At 37.4% G+C, this 20,545-nt stretch overlaps 1 protein-coding gene across 1 annotated transcript; it reads left to right on the plus strand.

Annotated features, from left to right (window-relative positions):
* Nucleotides 1–344: 344 nt before the first annotated feature.
* tmem184ba (transmembrane protein 184ba) lies at nucleotides 345–16,393 on the plus strand. The gene is made up of 9 exons (XM_020924115.2): nucleotides 345–671; nucleotides 759–808; nucleotides 3,459–3,692; nucleotides 6,127–6,292; nucleotides 9,411–9,501; nucleotides 9,584–9,751; nucleotides 10,538–10,707; nucleotides 10,781–10,975; nucleotides 12,307–16,393. Exons 3-9 carry the CDS (start codon nucleotides 3,459–3,461, stop codon nucleotides 12,534–12,536), a joined length of 1,254 nt encoding a protein of 417 aa, XP_020779774.1. The 5' UTR covers nucleotides 345–671; nucleotides 759–808; the 3' UTR covers nucleotides 12,537–16,393.
* The last annotated feature ends 4,152 nt before the right edge of the window (nucleotides 16,394–20,545 follow it).

Genomic DNA, 20,545 nt, shown 5'->3' on the forward strand with positions numbered 1-20,545 from the left:
ACTTATGCATCCATGTAAACGTATAAAATCATATAACAGGAAATGAATTTATGCTCTCGCTCCGTATTTGGGACAGGAAGCCAAGTACGACACCAAACTCACAGTGGGAGTCGTGCTAACCTTGTTTAGAACATCACCCACACTCACGCTGCTGCAGCCCAGAATAGACCCCTTTAAGCATGCGCACAAGAGCTACCTTTTCTTTTCCCTGGTTATCACTCAGGTCTCACCTGATTGGTCATTTTGTCTTAGAAGGCGGGACTTATTGCGTTTTCCTCATGTGTGATTGGTCTATAGCTCTGAGTGGGCGGGGTTTGTCTGATCTACAGTAATCCGACGGGGATCCAACTCTTAACTCTGTGGAGTGAGTGGAGCGAGTGGTTTGAGTGGAGATTCGAGATTTATTATTTATCTTTTCAAACCTACGCTTAAAGTTATCGCTTCAAAGTGTCAGATTGCAACAAATAGATTACAACGTTTCTTATTAATCATGAGAAGTAAACTTTTAAGGTAAGTTTTTGGGGGAGAAATACAGAAAAAATTGCCCACGGCACTTCTTCAACATGGATGTCCGGGGAGCAGCGGTGCGTCTTTGAGCAGGAATTAAGGCCATTTCTGGGTTATTTTCGGTCATCTCCTGTTCTTTAACACCCCCAAGACCATTTAAACTGGTGAGTAATGCTTCTAATAGACTTAAACTTAATTTTTTTCTTTATTACTGCCTTGTTTTTTTCTAATAAACTGTATTGATTCTGCAGACTGGACATTCAAGTTCGCCTGTGGACCGTTGTTTATCTTTATACAAAAGGTGAGTCCTGCGCTTTGTTGTTCGTTCTGTTATTATTAGAGCTGCAGCGATTAATCGGAATAATCGTGACGAGTCAACTAATGGTATTTTGATAATAGGGAACGTTACCAGTCTCTAAACACATGCTAAAAGATGGTGGGAATATTAAATTAAAATGTAAAATAGAATAAACCATCTGTGATTTTCATTAATTAGGCCTTCACTGGTGGTAATATTCTCCTTCAGTCACATATTTCAACCTTTAGGTTGTTAAAAATGTATAAAAGCAATACACAATAGGAATAAATGTCAAACTAGTCATATACTAAAATCATCAGTAGTTGCCCAGCCCTAGTTATTAATGTTTTTTTAGTTTATTATCATTTAGTTCATTCAATACATTGTTTCTCGTAGGTTTAATCAGATCTAAACACACTGTTTTGGACCCGTGCCTCTAGGTATTAAGACCCTCAGTTGTTGTTGTTGCTTTCACCCATATGATAATCCCTCTAGATCTGATACCTATATAATACCCATTTTGAATAATCAACTAACACCCCTGGGTGCTCTCTCACCCTATCCATCTGTTGCTTTAGTCCCGACCTCTTCTCACTTTAATATATGCGGTTAGAGACTAGCCACAGTCTGACCTTTTTAGCCTTTTAAATGAAGTCAGTCCACAGATGTCCTTTGCACACTTCACTGTCATTGGCATTGTGCGTTTGTATGCCTGTCTGTCGGTGTGGTGTGTTCACTTGTCCTCGTTAAATGTGCTGATGCCTTACAAACCAATATAAATGACCTGCGATGTCATATAGCTACACCTGGGATTCTATTTGTCAATCTCTCAACACACAAAGACTAAATCAATAGAAATAATTAGTTTAATCTGATTAATAGAAATTTGAATGCCAAGATACCACTGGCTATATTTACACAATGATCAGATTACTAGAATAATTCAGTAACCCAATAACTAGATCTTATTTTCAGGGTGTCTGATCTTAAAAAATGGTGATGTATGGATTAGAGCAACAGTTGTCCTTGCCACATTAGTTTTGCAATTTTTTTGCACAATTTCCCTTGTCAAAACTTGGATAGGTTTGAACAGTCAGATAGAGATCAGATTACTGACATCAGATGTGACATTTCATTTAATCTGATAACTCCAGAAATCATACAATCATCAGATATTTGTTGTGCTTGTAAACATCACTGGTAGTTTAACATTTTGAAAAAGCTTGTCAAAATACAAAGTAGTGTATTTTAATTTGCCCCATGCAATTTGTTGTGATGAAATCAAAAGCACAGTACGTCATTTGCAAAGGCTATAGAATTTCCTTAGTCTTTTGCAATAGGGCAGTAACTAGTATTTGAGTAATCAGTCACTAATTATTTTTTCAATTACTTAATTAGTCAAATGATTTCTATTGCACATTCAGATTTTATACAAATACATTTTTAAATCCCCAGTATGTAACTTGTTGATCAAAAAAATAGATTTTAAATAATTAGTGCTGTATTATAGTCCAGTAAACAATTTGTGATTCTCAAAATACAATTACCATAAGTTTAAAAGGCGACTGGTGTAGTTTATTCAAATGTTGCCATTCTAGTTTACAAACAACATATCATGCAATTTTTATGCCATTTTATAGAAGAAAACACAATCCCTATCAAACTCTCTGCATTCATGGTTCAAATTTTATTATTTTAGCTGTTCAGGCTTTTCCCAAATGTCCTAGGAGTGTTTAAAATATGCACTGTGAACTGTAAATTTTTTATCATGCAATTCTAATCCATTCTTGTTTGTTTTTACACCATTCCATTGTTGTTGACATAAAACATAAAGGTTTTCATGCCCCTGGAGCTGAGCCTTCTGCTTGATGTTTATCTGTCAGTCAGAGTAAAAGAACAAACACAGCCTGAGACAGTGGCCATTGCTCCTTATGTAACAGTAAGTCCAGCTCTGCTTCAGTAGCTGCCTTCCAGTGTAAGGAGCTCTGAATATGTCATGTTCTGTTGTCATCCGCCCAACATTGTCCTCGCTGCGGGCCACGGACTCTAATTTCAGTCACTGGGCAGAAATAAAAGATTGCGATTGTCATTGGTAGTTGGCCTGTAAAATCTGCTTATAGGGTGTTTGGTTTGCCAGTTTAAAAAGCCTTCATTTCAGTGGGATTCAAATCGCATATTTCTTCATCAAAGCATTTTCCTACTGTGTATTCAAAATCGAGAAACAATGAGTATGTAATTACAATAAATGGACCGTTTAAACTCTCTTAAAGGGCCTGCACCTGCTTTTAATGTATTCTTGTCAAAACAAATTGTCTTTATTTTTGTAATATCCATCAAAAAAGTTCTGACGTGTACCTTTTAATATAGATACCCCATTGCAACTTAAACATTTTTTTCATTAGACTTTCCCCTATACATTGACTCTAGTTTAACTTGGATCAATAAAATACCATACGTGACACAAACTTACATGCCGACAAGATAACAAGCTAAATGTCCTGTATATGCTAAGTTAATTATTTCTTATGGACATCAATACACATGTTCCTCTACTATAGTCAATTAGTCACTGTTTGACTTCCAGACTGTTCTATGTGTAAACAGGAACAGTATGTGAATGCCCTTTTTATCTAAGGACCATTGTCTCATTCAGATGCTGAAACTGGCCCAGAGAGACGTGCCCTTCTCGGAGCGGCTGGGAGAGGACGCCCCTATGGAGGTGGCCCCGGGACCCCCTCCCACAGCGTCCCCCACTGGTCCCAACATCTCGTGGCTCCCAGAAGCCCCTCTTCTCAGCCAGGATCCCCCCATCTTCCTCATGACCCCCGCTGCCCAGGCCCTGTCGGGGTTCTTTGTCTGGACAGCGCTCATTCTCACGTGCCATCAGGTAGTTTTTAGATATTTTTATGATACTTAAAATGTTTTCATGGTACTTTATATTACTGTTATGTTATTATTGTTATGTTACCTCATCAAAAACATACCTGGAGTTGTGTTTTGTTTCATCCACACATGTTGGAGTAACCCTTTATTATTAGTCTGTCTACATCTCCAAAGCTCAAAATGGTCTGTTTCACCTTGTGATGTCATGAAGCTGTAGTTTTCAAGTTAATAGGCACCTTTTACCTATTGTTTAGTGGAGATTAGCAATTGCAGAGCTGGAATTATCCAAATGATTCTAATGATGGTGTATAGAGCAATGGAGCACTTCTGTATTGCCCGTGACATCACAAGATAGAGCAGAGTGTTTTCAGTTTGAGAAAAGAACTCTTCCTAAATATGCAGGGTTTATGCTAATCATGTATGAATGAAATAAAACACAATTTCAGGTATGTTTTTGATGAGGAAACAACATTATAACATAGAGTTGAAAATGGCATAATACAGGCCCTTCAATTAGGACAATAAGTAGCATGAATTTGGGATGAAGAATAGGGAGAGACAGTTCGCACACTGTCTGTCATAATCATTGTCAGGAAGTAAGTAACAAAGTACATTTATCGTAAATATACTTTCTTCCAGTCAAAGGAATACATCACTGTATTTGATCATGCAATTTAGGTTTCAAAATGTGCGGTTTGAGATAAATAGAAAAGGTTGCCTTGGTCACCAATAAATAAATGCATAACAAACAGAACAACAAGTATAAAGCTGTTTTAATCCTATGTGGCGTTACACTATAATATAATGCAACTCAATGTGAAAGTATTGTAATGATAATGACGCAGTACTCTGATGGGACCAAGTAACAGAATACATTTAACTTACTGTTTTATTCAGGTACTGTTCTATAACTAAAGAATACATTTTAATACAGTTTTCTTTCTGACACCTATATTACAGAAGGACCCATCTATTTTTTCTTTCATTGATGTTTTCTGATGTTACAGTTATATTCTTGTACACTATTTTGTAGCCCTTATACAGAGCTACATGCAGTCACTGAAAACATCACTGTGGTGGGTTTTAGGTTTCATACTTTTTGTCATTGCTGACCTAAAAACTGTTCAGTACATTAGCAAGTAGTGCGTCACTATACTAAGGTTACACACTTTGTTACTAAGGAAAAGGCTTGATACTTGACACCGATTTCAATACCACAATGATAATAAAAAAAAAAAAAAATCACTTTATTTGACAATGCAATGTATTTACGTTTTCTGCTAAAAATAATGGTAATTTAGTACATCTACACCATGTGGGCTAACTACTTATTTCGATAGCTTAAGCATTGATTATTAGTATCTGGATAATTATTTTTTTGGCAACCTTATAAGCAAGCATTCTTCAACCTAAAAATTGCTAGTTAAGATTGTCTATCTATAGGCCCACAGGTGACCAGACACAGCTGATGCGGTCTTGTTTAGACGTATATATGACATAAGGTTTGGGGAGGGGCTGTGGTTGCTTGGTAACCCCCCTCGGCAGGTGTCTCTAACACAGCACCATTAGCCCACACACAAACATGAAGACCAAACCTGCTATAGGCAATAAACAAGAGCAAAGGCGTGATTTTCCTCACCACGTCCAGTAAAATGTCACATATTGATTAAACGGTCACTGACCCTCACAGCATCAGACTTTGCCCACCTACATCATATCACCAAGATAAGAACTAGTTCATTGTGCTACCATGAAAACTATAGCCGTGCATTGCCTAGCTAAATGTTATGTGTCATGATTCACATGTCACAATTAAGTATTTCCTGCTATATCGCAATACTCATTTGTTTAGCTGACTATCAAAGTCATTTTTTGTCTGTTTGATGAGTAATTAAAGGTATATTGCACAATATTGCTAGAATGCTATTACCTCATAAAAAACATACAAAACATTACGGTGTTTTGTTATTTCAGTAGGGAATGGGATTTCCAGGGCTGAAACTATCTAGTGAGGGTGTATGGAATGTAAAAACACAGTGGAACACTTACTGTATTACCACACAAGGTGGAGCACAGAGTCATCAGTTTGAGAGAAGGTGTGAATGAAGCCACATTATAACATAGATCAGAAAAAGGAAAAGGTGTAGTATGGGCCCTTTAAGGTAATGTGCTGCCTCTTTCTGACAACCAACTATTGACTTTGAAATAATAAAAAATGTGTGCAATAATGTCTCATCAAATATAGCTATGCTGGTATCGGAGTATCAATACCAGACTCATTACTCATTGTATCACGTTATTTAGGTGAATCTGTTTATTGAAATGAAGCCTCCATAACGAAAATATCTGTGTATTTTGGTTTAGCAAAATAGAAAATCCAGTCATTACATTGAAAATAATAAAATATATGGCCACCACATTTTTCCTTTGTGTTGCAGATCTACATGCACCTGCGTTTCTACAGCTCCCCTCGAGAGCAAAGACATATCGTGCGCATCCTCTTCATCGTCCCCATCTATGCCTTCGACTCCTGGCTCAGCCTCCTCTTCTTCACCAATGACCAGTACTACGTCTACTTTGACACAGTGCGCGACTGCTATGAGGGTGAGGACTTTTTATGTGCTTTTGTGTTTGTGCAGGAAGTTATCAGAATGGTCTATTAGTGATTAATTTAGGTTGATACAACTTGCTACAAATGTTAGAAATTCCCGAAGAGGCGTTCATTTCTTGTAAATGCAAAGTGATAGTTTGATGCTTTGTGTAAGAAAGAAACTGTTTCTCTTACCAAGCAAATGTTTAGACACACCTTCATAGTCCATTTATTTACCCATCAGCAGGGCTGTGCAGTATGTAAGATAATATTGACTCAAATAGCAAAATTTCATTGGTAAATTGGCAAAATGTAACAGCTGCAATTATTTAGATACTAAAACAAACTGAATCCTAATTTTAAACATAAATTGCAAATAAAATCACAAGTCGCAAAATCACATAGCCTTATGCCTCAGTCAGACAGATTTTAAGATGCTCTTCGGAAGCCACAGCCACTCCAACAAGCGCCAATCACACAAATTAAAGTTGTGAAGTTTAAGCTGAGTTTAAGCTGCCTTTTTACATACAAGTACTAAAAAATACCAAATCTTCACCCAACTCACTAAATTCCTTTCTGTTGTTGTCCCACATAAATCCTTATAATCTAAATAAGATATTTAGTCAACGAATACAAATTTTGGTAAACTATGACATCACCAGCCAATCACCTTAACAACTAAAGGACTACAGTCATACTCATTGGTTTATGGAATTGTGAGCAGCCATTGAAAGATGGGATTTCTATCATCTTTTCTTAATATCTATTTTGAGATTGAATTTTTGGATGAAAGATCAATTTTAAACCCTCATAATGACGCTGTACAGTTTTGAGCTCCCACCTCTGCTCCTGTCTGTGACGCTGTGACAGAAATAGGCTGATGATGGCGACACTCCTGCGTGTGTGCGTCAGATAAACTGGTCCTCCCTCAGATATGGACCGATATGGAGAGATGTGCCCAGAGCAGGAAGTCCTGCCCACAGACATTTGCCTCCAACCTGCTCCTACAAATTTACTTCCTGTCTCTTTTCCTTGCCAACTTTCTTGCCGAATCCTTATAGTATTTTTGGTATGTTCTTGTTGCTTTGGAGTTCTGTCTAAGATAGCATGGCTGACCAACCTGTCTCATAGCAACAGCGTCACAAATCTGTCCCATCTCCGACACTAAAGGCATCACTCAGACCTCCCCACATCTCACTGTCTCCGGTCTCATTGTGTATAGACCGACTGTATCGCCGTGGCAACCGCTGCAGTCACTCGGGCTCCTTGGAGAGATGAGTTGGTAAACAGCTGAGGCTCTGTGGATGTGAAATATACAGCCATCAGTGCAGATAATTTAAAAAAAACTAAGGCCTCACAATGTAACAGAAATATACTGGCAGTCACACAATCAGACTTAAGTGTAGCTGAGTGGCGCAAAGGAGACCTGACTTTTCCATTGGTGCAGTTTGGGGCTGCCCTTGTAGACTTTTTCTAAATATAGAAACTTTTTTTTTTTTTTCAGTCTGATTCTTGAAAACAAAGTGGTTTCTGTTCTGACTCACGACTTTGTGACATGATAAAGGTTAATATGCTACATTTAAGTAGTATAATTTTTTATGTTTTGGATACGTTTCTGAACTGATAGCCCTTGAAAAACTAGTGTTCTTGAAGTAGCCCTCATTCCTAAAAAGATAGGTAAACCTAGTATAGACAGTTATTGGGTTTGTATTTTTGGGCAAATCAGCAAATAAAACTTTAGCAACCATCTGCTGCTCTGGATTCTAAAATATCTGTCACGGCATGTGCTATGGAAATCTCTAATTCTAATAATTTCCAAAAAGTTTTATAGTTCAAGAAAATATTTGGCAAAAAAACAACTATTTGCAAAACCTGCTGATACATGTGCACTACAGCAGGGTAAAAAAATGCTTGGTAGGCATTACAGTTTAGATTCCAGAGCCTCTCCCATTCACACACACAGGCGCACACTCTTTCCTGCTGTCTGCACCCTTCTATCTCCTCTCCCCTCCTCTTTCACACACACAGACACACACACACACGCACAAGACTTGCACAGCTCACAACACGCCTGTGTCATCACCTCATCCTACCTCACCATTACACAAGCTCATTCACTCTACATGAGGACTCCCAACACAGAGCAAGCTAGCTCCCCCGAGGCTAACAGGATTATCCCACCGTTGTTTTGATGAGCTCAAACCAAAGACGACCCATAATCCACCTGTGCACCAGAGACCGCTCAGGGGAGGTCACACGGGAAATGTCGTGTTTAACAAACCCCTGCCACATCAATGCAGCCCACATCAAAGTCATATTGTCTACTTCTGTCTAAAGCTAAATCAAACCAGCATAGTCTGGTGTTGGGAAACTCTGTAATTATATACGTTTTGTGTGTTAAAGCTGGCATGTTGTGTACAGTTTCACTGTTATTCTTACTTATCTCATACATACTTAAAACATAACTAAGCCTCAATAGGAAGAGCAGGTTGTATTTATTAGTGCACAAATCTCATGTAGTTAGTTGTATAGAGGTATAGAAAAAAATGGTGTCAATATAAATTGGCAATTACAAGCATGAGTGTTATCTGTGTACACTGACATAAAATTGTATCCAGTATTTGTTTTGGTAACTTGATATCACACATTTAGTGTACTGTAGGCATGTCCTGGTTTTATTATTTTGTTATTTAGCTTATTTATTATTATGAAAAGAAACATCAAATTTATTGACACCATAACCAGAAGTGAAAGTGTGTGACTCAATTTATGAAATCCAATTTTAGAATAATAAAGCAATAGATTAAAAAAAAATTTTTTTTGAACATATATTAATTTGAACTTACTACATTTTGCTTCTAAAATAGTGTAGATAATAATTCATACAAATATATTGTTGACTTGAATAATCTGATTTATCATTTATCACTGATAAATCTTGAGATGGTTATGATAATGAAATACCTACCATATATTTTCTCTTTTGATTCAAATCTTTTAGGGAGTTAAGGCTAACATTACCATAGTTTGTGAAATAAATTCACTGCTCCATGATGGGTCACATTTGTTTTCTTAGTATAGTCTATAGTAAAATAGTAAATAAAGTTCGGTTTTGTTTTGTTTTTCTTTCAGCATTTGTGATCTACAACTTCCTGAGCCTGTGCTATGAGTACTTGGGAGGAGAGAGCACCATCATGTCAGAGATCAGGGGAAAGTCCATCGAGTAGGTCCACCTCTCTCAGTTTTATCACATTTCTTTGTCTCTCCTCTAAATAAACACCGGTTACATCATGTTTGTCCCTCAGGTCCAGCTGTATGTACGGTACGTGCTGTCTGCGAGGGAAGGCCTACTCCATCGGGTTCCTGCGCTTCTGTAAACAGGCCACTCTGCAGTTCTGTGTGGTCAAACCTCTCATGGCCATCATCACAGTGGTCCTGCAGGCCTACGGCAAATACAAGGACGGGGACTTCAAGTACGCACTCCTCTCATTATTTGTTACTACTACTAGTTCTAATACTTCACTTCAGTCATGCTGATATTATCCATATTTTACTTATCTGCCCACCTCTACGCTCAACCCCCCAAAGAACATGATGCCACTACTCCATATTAGATGTGTACAAAGGTTTGGAGCTACATTTGAGTATCTAGCTTTAAAATGATAAACTGGAAAAGGGAGTGACTCAAAGTTATAGGTAAAAGTTAAAGTGCACTATGTACGAGGGTGGTGATGTTACTGCTTTGCCTAGAATGTTCCACAGCAAAGTTATCCCCATGGAGGTGAGCATGTGATGCCAGAGTAAGTGCATGTTTTTCAAGTTAGTATACCTGTAATTAAATTTTATTCTAGGCAAAGCATATCTCCATGAAGACAAGCTATCGGCAGACTCCCACACATGAAAAGTTGCAAAGCATGTCTTTAAAGTACATTCATTAAAGAGATTCAATTTTTACATTATAGTTCTTACAGGAATCACTTTAGGGGGAAAAAAATCAGATTTTGTCCAATTTAAAAATATTTTAAAAATTACTTATTTTGAGTACCGTTGACACCCATCTTTAAATAATTGCTTCTCTGATTAAATTTGCTTATTACTTATCCTCTCATCACCACCTTACATAACTGCTCATATTTTAATCCTGATCTCAAATGTAGATCCGTTAATCAATGACCTGTAACACTGCATTATCAGACCCAAACCACCATGGCTCCCCTGACCTCCTGAAAGCTGACTGTCTTCTCTTTTTGTCATTGCAGCGTTGCCAGCGGTTACCTGTACGTGACCATCATCTACAACATCTCAGTCAGTCTCTCTCTGTACGCTCTGTTCCTGTTCTATTTCGCCACCAGAGAACTGCTCAGCCCCTACAGCCCCATGCTTAAGTTTTTCATGGTCAAATCCGTAATTTTCCTCTCTTTCTGGCAAGGTACCAATTTATTCACAATTTTACACTTTGAAAGCTAGATGTTGTTAGTAATGATGTTGCTATTTCTGGTTAGGCATGCTGCTGGCCATCTTGGAAAAGTGCGGAGCCATTCCACAGATAAATTCCGTGGAAGTGTCGGTGGGGGAGGGGACTGTTGCCGCTGGTTACCAGAACTTTATCATCTGCATAGAGATGTTCTTCGCGGCACTGGCCTTAAGGCACGCGTTCACCTACAGAGTCTACATGGACAAAAGTTTAGATCTGCAAGGTAAGATGGCTTAAAATAGTTCTGAAATGAGATAAATAACTTAATATTTTTATCTAAACAGATGTTATGTTTATCTTAAATTACATTGTAAAATTATAGAGAGCATTTAATCTAGAAATACATATTAAGACCAGTTACAGACATATTTTTTGCATACCTGTTAAGCAGATATGATATTGTACAATTTTAAGATATGCAAAATTTCAATATTGCGTATGTTGTTTATAATTAAAATATGCTGCCAAAAGAGCGGATTAAAACTGAAAATGGAGGAAAATTTATGTTAACGTAAAAGTAAGGTTATACAGTGATATTTCTGTCTTGTCTGATACCTAAACTTCAACTAGCACCTCTTAAGACATGTTTTAGCACATTTCTGTTTGATTGACATATCATTGTCTGATTATCATTAATGGGATACTCCAATATTGTCCACCTCTATTACTGACTTTACAATCCATTACATTGTAGTCAATATTTCTGTACACCCATCTGCATTTCTGTCTCTTTTCTGCTGCACTCTAAAGGACCTACTCCCACATATGGAGAGTTTGGTAGGTTCATTGCTAAAATATATTTAAATCATTTTTAAATATTTTGTCATTTTATCCCCACCAAAATCTTGAAAATGCCATATTCTTCCCTTAATATATTGAAAAGACTCATTTGCAAAAACAGATACTGAATGCCATTTTAAAAAGTTTTTTTTTTTTTTTTTTTGCTGTACTCCAAATATAATTCCATCCCTCCTTGATACTGGTAATACAGTTTTTTCAAAATAGAAATATCTGTTTTTGCAACTGAACTCTTGCCCACATATTTTTTTGTTAAACAATTTATTTTGTAAGCTCCTTACTTTTTGCCCTCCCTCCCTCCCATTTGTGAAGCTAAACCTGTAGTTCTTTGCCTTTTGTCTTTCATTTTACTCACTCCAGTCTCACCATCTCCATCCTCCATTGCTTCATCTCTCCATAAATGTCCCTGTAATGCCCCCTCCTCTGTCTCTTCCTCTCTCTCTTTCTCTATCTTGTTCTCTCTCTCTCTGTCCTTCTGTCTTTCTCTCCTTTCTCTCTACCTCTCTCCCTTCTCTCTTTCCTTCTCGCTCTCTCTTCTTCCCTTCTTTTCTCTCTCCTTCTTTCTATCCTCTTCTCTGTCTCTCTCCTCTCTTTCTCTCCCTCTTTTACTCTCTCCTCTTTTTATCCTCTCCTTCTCTCTCTCTCCTTCTCTTTCAGCCCTCTTCTTTGGCTTTCCTTCTCTCATGCTCTCTATTTCTCTCTCTGTCTCTCTGTTCATATCCCCCTGTCCTTAACCACTCTTTCCCGTCTGTGCAGGTCGCTGTGCCCCCATGAAGAGCATCTCGAGCAGCCTGAAGGAGACCATGAGCCCCGGAGACATGGTCCAGGACGCCATCCACAACTTCTCCCCGGCCTACCAGCAGTACACCCAGCAGTCCACGTTAGAGCAGGGTGCCCCCCAGCCCGTGTCTCGCACCCTGAGCACCCTTAGCACCCGCGGGGACACCGAAAAGACTCTGCTCCTCAGCTCAGATGATGAATTTTAAAGACAGATTTTACTTTATTTTTTATTTGGTGTTAAAATGATCTAATGCAAGATGGCGGACTGGTTAGCTGAGTCATTTGTATAGGCGACATAGTGATTTATGTGAAGGGGGCTGTACTAGGGTGACCAGACTTCCCTATTTACTCGGGACAGTCCCAGTTTTGAGCCCTGTGTCCCCTGTTCCAGCACATTTATCTAAATTCAGTGATTTGTCCCAGTTTTGTACAAGAAATGACCCAGGTGTCTCTATTTCTGACCAATCTGATACCTGCCAACAGTAAAGAGAGGCATAAATTGTCATTTGTTTAGGTAAAATACAGAAAAGCTGCTTAAAAATGACCAAAATACAAAGAAAATGTGACTATACTGACTTACATTAGTGCCGAGTGCATAACAATTTTCCTTAATTATGCACTCGTTTCACAATTTTATATTATTACCAACCAACCCAAACCAGGGATGTCCCAGTTTTTTATCTTGAAAATCTGGTCACCTTAGACTGTACTCATTTTTTAAGAACAGATACATTGTAAAAGCAGTTCTTAGAGTCAAAATGAGACCGCTCTGTGCTGTCTGCATCTAATTATAAAGCGTTTTTATCGTCCACAAACCAGAAAGGAGGGCTGAAGCGGTGTTAGTATGCTAGTTGTTGTTAGTATTAGCATTAGCACAAGAGCAAAACACTGGCCTGTGACAGTTGGGAAAATTCTTAAAACTTATTGTGGGGGATAATTAAGATGCAAGGAAGTGCAGAGTAACTTTGGACCATTGCAATATGTTTAAAATGAGCTGGTTCTGTTTTTCCAGTTTTTGGGACAGTGAAAATCAGGTACAGCACATTTAAAGGGAAAAGCTATAGGCTATTTAGTCTACTAGCATAAAATGTAAAGAGATGCTAATCCAACTATAATATATAACATTTTCTATTTTATGGTAATTCAAGTAATAGTTTACATCGATTTTTGGCAGCAACACACCTCAGTACGGGCAACAGAAATATGACTTGATACATTTTTTATTATATTTTTTTATGTTTTGATTACTGTCCTACATTTCGGGCAGTAAGGAGTTCCGTTTTAGCTCTTATAATATATATTTTTTAAATTTTATGCTAGCAACACTAAGGCTGCCGTTTATGCATTTTTTTATTAGCTGAAACTTTCAAAAAGTCCAAAGTAAATTTTTACTTTTGTTACCACGTAATATATTCACAATTGTGTTAGGTGTGTTCACTTGCATTCAGTAGTAGTTCAGTAGTTGCTTTGTTTGTGCCTGGAAATGTAACTCTAACCAAACTGCGAACCAAACTAACTTATATGGTGTAAGAATTTAGATGGTTAGGCTAGTATCAATATATAGCCTTTTACATCTTTTGTTTACACATTTACAAAATGGTCTACTCAAGTCATCCCCAATTTGCTCTTCATTATCTTAGCCACAGTATTTCACAGCAAGCTAGCCTTACTTGCGTCGTATAGCTCAATGCTGTTTTAGGGTGACCAAACGTCCCTATTTACCCAGGACAGTCTCAGTTTTGAGCCCTGTATCCCATGTCCCAGCAGATTTATCCAAAACCAGTGATTTGTTCCAGTTTCATACAAGAAATGTCCCAGGTGTCCCTATTTTTGACCAATCTGATACCTGCCAACAGTAAAGAGGCATACATCATCATTTGTTTAGGTAAAATACAGAAAAGTTGCTTTAAAATGATCAAAACCCAAAGAAAATTTGACTATACTTACTCAAATTAGTGCTAAGTGCATAACAATTTTCCTGAATTAATTTTATTATTACCAACCAACCCAAACCAGGAATGACCCAGTTTTTTATTTTGAAAATCTGGTCACCCTGTGCTGTTTACAATATGGCCAGGGCAGATGAAAACGTGATTATTATAGATCAGGTCCGCCACATCTGGTCTGGAGGCAGGAGCAGAAGCAGAGGCAGTGGGATTACACAGCGGCTGTAATTGGGACGTTATCAGAGAGGGATTATAAAGTCCAGCTCTCGACCAGTCTAGCTGCTCACAATGTGGGTTATCAGGATAGAGAGACAACAGAGGTGGAATGTAGGTTACAGTTATATTTAGAATCGCCCAGTGTCATCCAAGGAACTATTACACTACATTTTATTTATTTATTTTTTGAGGTGCACAATTTACAAAAGTAATGTTATTTTGAAAACCTGAAAAAGTTGCAACTCTGGGTATTAAATTGGAGATAGTTATTCATGCATTAATGCAGTACACTTTTTTGTGCGCTGAAAGGTGTTGAAGATAAACAGTAGTAAAGAACAAAAATAAATGTTATTTTAAAATATATTTTGAAAGATTAGTGTAAATTAGCTTGAAAAATGCTAAGGTAAACAAATCATAACTGCCAAATTTGTTTCACTAAATGTTTAAAAAGGTTTATTTAAATATATTTCCAAAATTAGTTCTCTTTAAACACCAGATTTGTTGTTTTGAATGCATCTATTCTTAGATCAGTCAACCATGACTTTTTTTTTTATTTCCATTTTTAAACAGTGTTCTAACTTCTTCAGAATTGGATTTACTATACTTGGAACATTTGTAGGTTCTTCCAGTCAATATTTTATTTTAACTTAAGCCTGTTTTTGCTGCGGTTTCAGATAATTGCTTGTTCCTGACTCATAGGAGTGACTCATGCCCAATGTGCTGACGTGTTTATGGGGCCACTTTCTCCTGTGTGGTGTAGCTCGGTACTGACAGCAGGGGGCGCTACAAAGACGCCAGAAACACTGTAATTCTTTAGTCTTTTTTTTTTTTTCAGTCTTATCTTCACGCACACAGACTTGATTGTGGAGGTTTTGTCAGTTTGGCCTCTCCTATGTAACTTCAAACATGAACTTGAACAATATTACAAGTCTTATTTGCAAATGCTATTTCAAAATGTGCTGACTTGTGCTGACTGGGTCATTTCTACAATCTCGGTTACATTCTTTCAAACGGGTGTGGAAGAAGAAAGTAAAAGTACAGATACAGGGGCAACAAAATACTCAAGTAAAAGTATCACATAAAAAATCTAATGTTTGGAAGTATCTACTAAAATATACTTCTAATGTAAAAAAGTATTTCACACTGATTTTGAGAACTATTTAAGAATCAAATACGTATTTTTTAAGAAACTAAATCTATAACTTAAATCATCTATTTTTTTTAAATTTGTAAATCTTTTGTTTGCTCAAAAACGTTGCACAAAATGTCACCATGGACATGCTAAAAACTCAAAAAAACTCTAGATGATTTGTACTTTACTTTTCAGTTACATTGAAACATGCAGTTGAGTATAAATGACAGATACCTGCTCCACAGTAAAATGTACTCAGATATTGTCCAGTACTTTTACTTTTATACTTTGTTACTTTCCACCACTGATTTTAAACATTCTCAAGAGACACATTAACAGACACTCAATCAAACTTACTCCCCTGTGTTCAAATACAGTTTACAATTTTCATTTCAAATCCTAATGCAAAAAGCTTCTTGTCATAGATTCTCATTTTATTTTAGACATGTTTTCTTAAAGGGGAAGCGCTCATACCTGTTCCACACATTTCAAGGCATGTTTCTTACTTTGCCTTAATGACTGTATGATTAGACAGTACCTTTTATTCTGCACTTTACTGCCATGATTCAATGTTTTTCCATCTTGTCTTGCACTGTTGCTCAATATACTGTAAATGTACCTATGTGTAAATAAGTGCAGATGACAACAGCTATAGTAAAATATATGTATGTTAAACGGTTTAAGCAGGAAAATAGTTTTGTATTTTTATGGTCTTTTTTTATTTCCATTTGTCGCTGTATGAAGAAAAAATAAACTGTATTTCATCTGAGGCTTGGGTTGTGAAAAATGCTGATCTCACTGACTGCGGTGAGTAGTTGCTAAATTGAGTAATAATGAACATAGCATATGTATATCGTGTCAAACCGATTTACCGAACAATGTGTGGTGTTCCTAATCTAATTTGGTATGGTAGGAAAATGAAAGAAAAGTATAATTGCCCACAGTCTTATGGTTGTCTCAAATTAAGCTACATTCAATAGATCATTCTAGATTACTGCTAGAATTTTGTGTGAATGTTTAAACTGGAAAGCTGTAAAGTAGACCAGAATTATATAGAAGTATAGTATAGTGCTGTTTAATTGATTGCAGATTTGTTGACCTGGTTTATATTAGAGATAGACCGATGTATTGGACTGATATTTGCACTTTTTAGCCTATTAGATATGAATATTTAGTTTGGTCAACCAGCTGCCTCCTATGCATAAAGAGTATATGCATAAAGCTTTATTTGAACGCTTAAGTCCAAAGAGGGTACTGCAGCAATGTGACCATACTGCTATCTTATCCAGTTTGTACTAAGACAAGGTCATGGATGGGTTTGTACTAGATTCAAATGAGATCATTTGGGTAAAATGATCAAAATCTGCACTACATATCATCCCCCCCAAAAATCGGCAGAGCTTATTGGCCATTGGTCTCTCTGGATCCTAAACAATATCAGTGTTGACTATGAAAAAAAACACTGGTCGATCTCTAGTTTATATCTTTGTAATTAGAGGGTCCTAAGTAAACAAAAGTGTTAAAAATATTAATATGTTTACTATGGCAAGTCTGAGGCGCAATTCCTAACAAATAATGAAATGGTTCATTTATTTCAAAGGCAGTGCATATTAATAAACATTGTTTAATTTGTCATGAAGGCTATATGATATCCATTACCCTGTGAGAGATGTTTTTTGAAAGATGATCCACAAATGTTGACATTAACATTAAATCCCATTGTTGTAGAGACCCCTCCCTCCGTCTGAAATGATGACACCAAGTACATTAACCTAACACTGAAACTATCCGACTGGAAACCACATCACACTGTTGTATGTACAATATGTACAACATTTATTATAATTAATATATAAAATAGACAATGTACTTAAATTTTCACAATAGAAAAAATACAAGTAATAAATACAAAGACCATTTTGTTTTGCAGGTATTACAAAACATCCAGCACAATCAGACAGACATACAATATTGAGGATAAATGCTTGGACACACATATATTCATATAGCTAAATATATGCCTCATCATATCTGTAGGAGTTTTCTGTCACAATGCCTGCTTCTACACACACATCATATTGTATTGCTAGCATTGTCAGTGGCCTAGACTCCACCAATCTAAGGCTGTTCGTCTATAAACAGGCCCACGACCGCTGGAGGTTCAAGTGAATAAAGCTCCGCCCACTTCTTTCCATGTCCAACTTCTACTTCCTGTCTCCTTCAAATGAAATCCCTGACACACACATCTCTACCGCACTTTCATTAGTCTCTTCATCTCACTCCTCTCCCTCTCCATCCTGCCCTGACAATTCAGACATTTAACATACAAATCAGCATAGAAAAATAATGTCCCTCCAAGGATCCACTAAGACAAGCCGTTTACAAACACACAAATCATATTACAGCATTATGGCCATTGGCTTTGAGCATATATTCCTACTTTGTTTTAGCTAATAATTAACATTTGTAATCATCGTCTCACAATACAATAATTAGACAGAGGAGATCCCCCCCAGACTAGTCATAGGTAAGTACTTCTGGAACATACGAAACGTCACAGCACTCGTTAGCTTGTCTTCTCATAATATCTAACTTTAAATACAAATAAAATATAGAATATATCTCTGATAAATGTCACCGAACATTTTCGTCTCTTAACGGCACATACAAACAGTACAAAGAAGAGCAAAAAACAGGAATGTATGCAGAGGACTTGTATGGGAGATCACTTGTTTCATCAGATTAAAAAATTTTAATGCTGTTTAATTGCTCATTTTGAATGTTTTAAACTTGAAACATGTTTGAATTGTTATTCTGAATATCTGAATTTTAAGTCTTAAGTCTTTAAAAAAAAAAAAAAATCTTTTAAATATTCAGGACATGTATTTTCAAGCTCCCAAATTAAAAGTCAAAAGAGTGTAAAATTTGCATTGAAAAATTCAGCAGTAAAAGTCCAAGATGCCAAGGCAGAAGCAATTGCTCCTAAATGACTCAATCTAACTTAACCAGGAAATGCTGTAAGGAACTGGCTTGATTGGTCAACTAATTAAAACCTTATCTCTACAATTCCTTTACAATTACTAAGCCCAAACCACAGAAGAGAACGGCCATTAGGAAATGGCCTCCTCAGTTACACACAATCAGTTGCTTATGCCTTAGCATCTTGGATCAGTCCTGCAAATTTTACACTCTGAATTTTGACTGTTGAATTTGCTTGATGAAATGTTCTGAATATTTAAAAAGGTGATTTTTTATTTTTTTTATTTTGACTTTTAAAGACACTGAAAATGTATACTTTCACTATATAATTGAAATTCAAAATGAAAACAATTCATATATGTTTATTCTGAGTTTAAAAATTTAACGTGAGAAATTCAGCATTTAAAACTCTAAATCAGGTGAACCAAATCACCTTCCGCAGACTTGCATCTATTTGGAAATTCCTACCAGATGCACGTGGATTGAGCTAAAACAACCAACATTTTGCATTTGGGAGTCCACCATTATAACACGTACATACATTAACTATCATAGAAAACCAACAAGCAGCCGTGAGGTTACTGCACATCGCGAGAGGAGCTGACTCGCAAAAAATGGAAGGACGCGTTCGGGGGAGTCCATAGTGAGAGCTGGCTCCCTTTACGTTTGCATACACCAACGTAGACTGAAGGCACGGCATAATAAAATGTCTGAGGGACTTGAATGCAGCGCTGTGAGAAGCCGTGAGGATGCGGTGGCCCAATGACATCACAGTGAACGCGGACAGTAACTAGTTTTTACGTTTTTGCAGGCGTTTGTCATGAACCAGACTAAGTGCATTGCGTGTAGTCTCTAGTCCAACACATAGGTCTAAGTTCAGTCACAAAAACTGAAGAGTCGACAAAATCTGTTCTGTCCAACTGCGTTAGCGTTGGAAATGGCATAGGACAACGTCTTTACGATCTGTATTTGTAGTTAGAATAGTTCCATATTCAAGATAATATGTGTAACGCAAGCTTTTGTCCGAATGCTATTTCCAACAACACTCCATGTCTGCATTCTACAGATCCTGCGTGCACATTTTGATAGCTAGTTGAGCTGTTCTCAGACTTTTTACACACCAGCATGATAGTTTTTGGTTTTCCGAGTACCACCAGATCTAAAACCAAAATTACAGCTAAAAATGCTCTAAAATGAGACTAAATCATGGAAAGGTTAGTCTGAGAATGATTCACTCAAAAAGAAATGTGAAAAGATTTGTGTCAAAATTAAGAAAATGCTCAAAGCTGCAGTACCATGTACCACCAGAGGATGAACGTGCACCTCAGTTTGAGAAACACGGTACTAGACCATGTTAAATCCAGGTAGGGACAAATTGACTATTAAAACTAATACTTATTAATGTCCTCTACACAATAACTGACTAGACACAATTTTCCTGTTAATTGCAAGTTAAAAAATGTTTAAGGACAACTATCATATCACAATTTTTGGTAGTAATGCCAACATCAGCTTTGTAACTAAATAGTATTTTAGTTATTGTGGATGTCCAAAATGTGCATGCAGCTCTCGTAGCCTCCACACATCACTACAGTCTATAAATCACGTCCTCTTTAAACAGGATGTCTGAGTGTGAGTTTGCATTGTAAGTTGTCTCCCTCCTCTCCCCTCCTCCTCCTCCTCCTCCTCCCTCTCTCCTGAGGCGGTCCTAGGACGGCTCGTGCTCCCTGTGCGTCTGTTGCTGCTGCTGTTGGGCGGGGCTCTTGACGATGGTGATGACAGAGGCAGTGTTGAGTCGCGGTGCGGTGGCTAGCAGGTTGCCCCCGCCTGCCTCCAGGCCACGGGCGAACCTCTGCAGTGCTGCCAGGCGCGCACCCAGCCCCTCCAGCTCCTTCCTCATGCCCGCGTTCTCTGCCCCGAGCCGGTCCACCTCCCTCTGCAG

This window comes from Boleophthalmus pectinirostris, unplaced genomic scaffold (assembly GCF_026225935.1).
Source record: "Boleophthalmus pectinirostris isolate CB_2022bp ecotype Guang Dong unplaced genomic scaffold, ASM2622593v1 HiC_scaffold_14, whole genome shotgun sequence".
In the NCBI taxonomy this organism is placed as follows: domain Eukaryota; kingdom Metazoa; phylum Chordata; class Actinopteri; order Gobiiformes; family Gobiidae; genus Boleophthalmus; species Boleophthalmus pectinirostris.